Source organism: Anopheles merus, chromosome 3L (assembly GCF_017562075.2).
Source record: "Anopheles merus strain MAF chromosome 3L, AmerM5.1, whole genome shotgun sequence".
NCBI lineage: Eukaryota > Metazoa > Arthropoda > Insecta > Diptera > Culicidae > Anopheles > Anopheles merus.
The window spans coordinates 30815039-30821984 of record NC_054085.1 but is presented as its reverse complement, the minus strand read 5'-3'; the positions used below and the strand labels follow the sequence as shown (position 1 = coordinate 30821984).

Here is a 6946-nt window from a genome sequence, read left to right as displayed (position 1 = left end):
CATTCTCCATACAAAATGTATGGAATACCCGGGTATGCTGGTTGCCAACTTACGTGGTAAAGTTAAAAAAAATCAAAATAAAATACTTACAGGCTGTTTAAAATTACAAATTATGCACCAAAAAATCATAAATTAAAAGTTGGGAGGATACGGAAAATTTCAGGTCAATAAAAGAAATGAATCAAAAGTTATTGCAGTTCGAAGTTGAAAAAAATACCCGGGTATCCGGTTGCCAACTTAAAGGTTAATACAGATAAATCGTCACGAATGATATTTCTGGTCACTCTGTCCGCAATTGACGTGGAATTGTTTATTCGCGATGTGTTGTCAGTTGCGAACAATGTCAACAAAGGAATTGTGAGGGATTTTTTCGTTTCGGAAAAGAACGCGTACGCGGCTTAGTTAGAGACGAAATGCTTTTGAAGCATAATTAGTTAGTTCTAATATTGTAGCTGGAAAAAGCTGGATATTGTTTGTTTATTCTGCTTTGCGGCAGTTCACACCTTCACTACAAACACACACGCACACAAACGGAAGCATCTCCAGGATCGTGCTGGCAAATCCCACTCGTGTCGGCTTATCTGTGCTACGTGTCGAATGGTTTACCCCTTTTACGTTGTAATTAAAGCACTTCCACCCCGATTACCATGCTGAAGGCAGTTATCTTGATCGGTGGCCCCGAGAAGGGTAAGTTCACGTGAAGCAAACCGACATCGAAGCGCTCTTATTTACCGGCTTTTTCCCCTCATTTGCAGGAACGCGCTTTCGCCCGCTCTCGCTCGACACACCGAAGCCCCTGTTCCCGGTGGCCGGCAAGCCCATCATCCAGCACCATGTAGAGTCGTGCGTGCGCATCAAGGAGCTGAAGGAGATCCTCATCCTCGGCTTCTATCCGGCCACGCAGATGCAGCAGTTCGTGAGCAACATGCAGAACCTGTACGATGTGAACATTCGCTACCTGCAGGAGTTTACCGCGCTCGGGACGGCCGGCGGCATGTACCACTTCCGCGACCAGATCCGGTCGGGCAATCCGGGCGCGTTCTTCGTGCTGAACGGGGACGTGTGTGCCGATTTCCCGCTGCAGGAGCTGTACGACTTTCATCGCAGCAAGAACGAGAAGGCGCTGGTGTCGATCATGGGCACGGAAGCGACACGCCAGCAGGCCGTCCACTACGGCTGCCTGGTGCTGGGCAAGGACGAGGAGGTGACGCACTACGTGGAAAAGCCCCGGTCGTACCTGTCCACGCTGATCAACTGCGGCGTGTACGTGTGCTCGATGGACATTTTCGCCAAGATGGGTGCGGTGTTTCACTCGAAGCAGCAGGACTACAGTATGCTGAACAATGGCAACGGCAAGGACAGTGGACACATACAGTGGGAGCAGGAAATTCTGACGCCGCTGGCAGGGACGGGGAAGCTGTATGCGCTTCCGGTCAACAACTGGTGGTCGCAGATTAAGACGGCTGGGTCGGCCATTTACGCCAATCGGCATTACTTGGCGCTGTACAAGAACGCTCATCCGGAGCGGTTGGCTAGTGCCGGGTTGAAGACGGAGAATGACAATGCAAATCTCGTTTGCAACATCGTGCCGGACGTACACATTCATCCGACGGCTTCGGTGCATCCAACGGCAACAGTGAGTAGTGGCACTTTCGATCCAAAGGACGCATTTGTAACGTTTAATCTTGAAATGTTTCCCTTCAGCTCGGTCCTAACGTTTCCATCGGCCCGGGCGTGGTGATCGGTCCGGGGGTGCGCGTTCGCGAATCAATCATCCTCGAGAATGCCGTCATCAAAGATCACTCCCTAGTGCTTCACAGCATCGGTGAGTGTGGAGTGCGGATGCAGGATTAAATCAATTTTAACCTTTTTTGCTTTTCCCCGCCTTTTTTTGGCAGTTGGTCGTGGTTCGCAGATAGGCATGTGGGCACGGGTCGAGGGCACACCGAGCGATCCCGATCCGAACAAACCGTTCGCCAAGATGGAAAATCCACCGCTGTTCAACACGGACGGCCGGCTAAACCCGTCCATCACGATACTGGGCTACGCCGTCAGTGTGCCTTCGGAGATGATCGTCCTGAACTCGATCGTACTGCCGCACAAAGAGCTGAGCCGTAGCTTTAAGAATGAAATCATCCTGTAACGGGTAGGAAAATGGAGTGAAAAACCGCAATAGAAATGAAAAGAAATGGCACGTTAGAAGTACGGGTAGAGCAATATAAATCCCTTGCCACAAATGAAACAATCGACCAGGTTGAAGACGTACAATCGATGACTAGCAAATGGCAATTGCCAGAGTTGTTTTGTTGCGATAACACATTTTTTTTTAATTTTTGGCAAAAATTGCCACTTCTAAGTTTTATACTACCGATGGAGGGAACAATAGAATAGAGAAACGCCAAAGCGCAGGTGAAACGTTGCCATTATGAAGTGCGAGGATAAGAAAGACCCATCAAATTGGTATATATCGAATGGAAAAGCTCGTGATACAATAAACATGTTTTTTTACTGGGATCTTAACGAACTTGAATAAAACCTTTACCTTATTATACCATTTTTTGCTTTTTTCATATTTTATACATTAAAGCTAATAATTTACTTTGAGCGTTCTTGAAACATAAAAGCAAGAAAGAAAATAAATTAGTCAACACCTGGAAAATGTAATTTTGTCTAAAAAAAATAAACTAAAAACTAAAAAGAAGACAAACATAGTAAGAAAAGAAAAGCAAAAAAGAAAAACTGAGCTACAACATCAATACTAGGTGCACGAAATATTTTTATCCGTATTCTAGGCAACCGGATTCCTGGGTAGCCAAATCAATTTCTATTGCTAATTTCTTTAATATTTTATTTTATTCGTATGTAAACCACAGCCATCTTTCTCTGAATTTTTTCGTAGAATTTTTAGAGATTAATAACTATGTTTATGTAGAATTAATGTTGGCAATACCCCTATTCCAGGAATCCGGGCTACCCGGGTAGCCAGCTACTTCGGAGGCTTATATCTTTTGAAAGCATGATCCAATATCAATGCAATGTTCTGGTAAAAATTTACTTAACTAATTTTGTTTCTATAACTGTGCATAGATTGGTTCAACTCACGACCGTTTCTATCTAATAGCATTTCAAAGCTAAATGGATTTTGTTGAAAACAAGTACAAAACATTTATTAAAATTCAAACATTTTCACAACAAAATGGCTCTTATATTTTTGAGAACTGTTTATAAAACGTCTAATATATTTTTTCAGATTTTTTCTATGAGATAAAGACAAAGGAGTTTCCATTTGAATAAAAACTGTTACAGCACACCTGTCCCCATGATTTTATAAAACGCGTAATTGCAACATATGTAAAACTTCACAAAATGGTCCCTATTGATACGTTTTGTTGAATAAACGTTGTAAAGAGACTGAATTTAAACATTGTGTGTGAATTTTCTCTGACTTTGGTGTCTTTTTACCAGGACGGGTTATAATGTAACAGTTTTTATTTAAATCGAAACTCCTTTATCCTTTTAATTACTCCTAGAAGTTTTTTTTTATATTTTTTATCAGAATATTGCATTATTGTATTTTTTGATTGCTAGTGGCAGGGTAAGAAAAAAACTAAAAAGAAGACAGATGTTGTCAAAAAAGAAAGAAAAAGCAAAAAAGAAAAACTAAGCTACAAAATCAGTACTGAAATGCACTGGAAGGCTTTTAAAAATAAACTTCCAGTGGATACACCAACAGTAGCCCAAAGTTTCCCAAGCTGAGCTACTATTCTCCCCGTAGGGTATGCACTGTGTACACTAAACGTTAAGCATGGGCGACAACGGACATAATTTTGTTTCAAAATTCCACCAAAAATCCGTTATCAGCTAGATTGAATTTAACAATTTAAAGCAAACCATTGACAAGTCACATTAATATTCACATTGATTTACAACACAATCTTTATGCTTTTCCATCCTTCTTCACGCAAAAACTTGTCCAACAGTGCGCCCACCACAATCACACACACACACACTTGCACACACGTGGAATCGCTCGGGCAAAGGTAGCGCGCACGCACTCACGCACGCATTCGTACACCGACCACGCATACATCGCAGCACTCAGTGGAAGTGAGCATCGCTGCTGCTGCCGCCAGGTGCCGTTGTGTGGCACTGTAGTGCTTGCAATAGAAGCTGCCCGTCTGTGCTCGAGTGTAGACGTGCTTTTCGTACGCTTGCGCCCAACTTTCGCCTCTCAACCTGTTGCGCGTTCGCCGATAGAGTACTGATTCGTGATTCCTTCTGCCGCGTCCCACAGTTGGTTGTGGCCATCGTGCGCCGTTCCAGTGAATAGTGAACAATACATTCTTACAAAAGTGAAGCAAAAAAAAGTGCACGGTGTGCGTGTGTGTTGTGCGGTGTAGTAAAAAGGTGCGCGAGTGTGTCGCTGCTGCCGCAGCACATCCTTTTCCCGCAACAGGACAGGAGAACAGGATTCCATCACACTGCGTCTGTGTGTGTGTGTGTGTGCGCGTGTCGCTCTCTTTCTCTTGCAGTGCGCCGAATACTGACCTCCTTTTGCGCCGTACGGTGTTTTTGATATCCTTGTTGTGTGTGTGTTGAGCCCGCAGTTCACTTTGGAAAAGTCGTGTTTTTGGCCGCGTGTGCCGTGAAGCGGAAAACGGTGAAACATCGGCTCGTTGTTTGTGTGTGTGTGAAGGGGGAAAATTGGAGTGTATTTCTACCAATTTGGTATCAAAAGTGTGCAAATTGCGGAGTTTTTTTAGCGTGTTAGCTGATTAAACTACTTTTAAAAGAACTTAAAGGTGAGTAAAGTGAAAAGGGTTGAACCCCCGCATGTTGGATGGGAAATTAACAATCCCAAACGGAGAGAAGAGGGTTTTTTTTTACTTCGAACCAACACCACACACCGTTTGCCACATCAAAGGTGGCTTGTGTGTGTTTATTTTGCTTTGCCTCACACTGCCCCGTGTGTGCAGACGGACTCACACGCACACATCATCGCTCACCTGCTCGCTGACGTATTTCGTGATTGTGGATGCGCGCGAGCTCCGGACAGATGGTAAATGGGAAAGGTGTTCGAAACACTATTCAAAAACTCCGTTTTTCCCTCTTTAAAACTAAAAATTAAAGAGCAACAACACATTAGGACACTCCCGTCGGTTTTGTGCAAAACTGTCCCCACACACGCTCCAAAAAGAAAAGCCAAAGTGTGTGCGTGCGTGCGCGATTGTTTTGCTTTCCGAAATTTATCGTGTGTGACAGTTGGTTGAGTTTGTGTGCGTTTGTTTCACCGTGTCTCACCGAGCGAGGGCCAATGGTTTTACCTGGAGCGCTGTTCTCACCACCTGTGTGTGTGTTCTCACCTGGAACGGTTCCTCACCTGTAGAAAAAGCGCCGAGCTTTGCTGCTTTTTATCACGAGTTGACGTGAAATTTCCCATTTTTAAAGTGAATTTTCACACACCTCAACCTACTCTGTGTATGTGTGCGTGTGTTGTCATTTGTTCGAAGGGATTTGGATGCAAAACAATTAAGCAAAACCGCCCCATTAAAAGCCACTTTGCGTGCGCGGCGCGCTGCACCGACACGCCAAACGGGGGCCTCGCGCATACACGGTCTTTCGTATGTGTGTGTGTGTGTTGGTGAGATCGTGCCTCACACCCCGAGCTCACCGATATGAGCGAGACCGTGGCCTGCCTGGATCGATTGCTTTTGGTGGCACACACAGGTAGCGACACGCAACCGGACACACGCACACAGTCGCAAACACACGGCCATTGAGTTTTCTTGGCCCTTGAAGCAACATAAAAGTGCAGCTTATGCTAGGTGTGTGTGGTGATGATGGTGGTGTGTGCACCTGCAGCAGCAGCAGCAGCAGCAGCAGCAGCAACAGGCTTTACAGAGCCAATGTTGGCGTTGCTGCGTCAGTGTGCGTGAGCGGGCGATAAAACGGGCAGACGCAACCTTACCTCATTTACACAGCGCACAGGAGGAAGAGGAGGTGTGCAAGTGGAAGTCAAAAAAAGGGTCCAAAGAGGGATGGTAACTTTTATGATAGCACCTGTTGCGGGGAGGGTAAGAGAGAGACACAGAACGAAGCGATTAGCGTCTCGCCTTAGCACTATTCTTTCACTCATCCCGCGCACCCTTTTCTTCTTCTTTGTAGGTTAGAGGGACGGTGCACCTGCAACTCCAGTGGTGGTTGCTGGTGAAATTATGCTTTCGCGCTCAAGAGAGAAAGAGAGAGGGAGTAAGGGCAAAAATTGCAATCGGCGTATCGGCGGAAGAAATGAAGTAACACCAACTCTGAACTGGGCTGGGTGATGATGACGAAACAATTAGCACACATTAACGAAAATCGGTCTAATTTCGGGGCGACCGAAATTGTGCCGTGTCTATACGACGGCGGTCTACCGGGGAGACCAGCAGCGTGCGCACTAGAGACCGTTTGCTTTGGCAGCACAACTTCCTTCGGCGACGATTTGTTCTGCCTAATGGTAGCATTAATTTGTATTCCCTTTCAATCAATCGATGCTACAGACACTTAAAGGCCTTTTTATTGCACTCAAAAGTCCCTTAAACGGTAAACAAAACCCCACCGGGGCATGCCTCAAGAGGGGGTAGGACGGTGTGTGGTTTTTAAAATTCAAACCCCTCGTTACGGCACAGCACACTCTGTCATACGCCAAAATGATTCAGCAAGTTTCGTGATGTTTGGCTTTATATGATTTGTGTGATGCACGAAGAAGAAGAAGTAGCAGACTTCGAAGGTCCGGCGTGTGTATGTGTCCGGATTGTGCAATCGGCATTAGAAAAGGGATATGGCGCGCGTTATTGTTCGTGACTGCTGTGTAAGTCTCGATTTTTAAATTAACGTTGGAAAAACAACAATTTAATGCTTTTTCTTTGTAGGAATGTGTGCTTTTGGGTGATGCCGGTTTTACCGA

General features: G+C 45.3%; 2 protein-coding genes across 3 annotated transcripts in view; both read left to right on the top strand.

Moving 5' to 3' along the window:
• Positions 1–326: 326 nt before the first annotated feature.
• On the top strand, positions 327–2554 carry LOC121600058 (mannose-1-phosphate guanyltransferase alpha). The gene is made up of 4 exons (XM_041928345.1): positions 327–687; positions 756–1636; positions 1705–1825; positions 1899–2554. Exons 1-4 carry the CDS (start codon positions 648–650, stop codon positions 2141–2143), a joined length of 1287 nt encoding a protein of 428 aa, XP_041784279.1. The 5' UTR covers positions 327–647; the 3' UTR covers positions 2144–2554.
• Positions 2555–4071: 1517 nt separating this feature from the next.
• Positions 4072–6946, top strand: part of LOC121600675 (RNA-binding protein fusilli) — a 79564-nt gene continuing 76689 nt past the window's right edge. Inside the window, exon 1 of one of the 2 annotated variants that reach the window (XM_041929506.1) lies at positions 4072–4802. The gene's annotated coding sequence lies outside the window, so the exon portion shown is untranslated. The remainder of the gene's footprint in view (positions 4803–6946) is intronic. The other variant, XM_041929507.1, reaches the window with a different exon arrangement.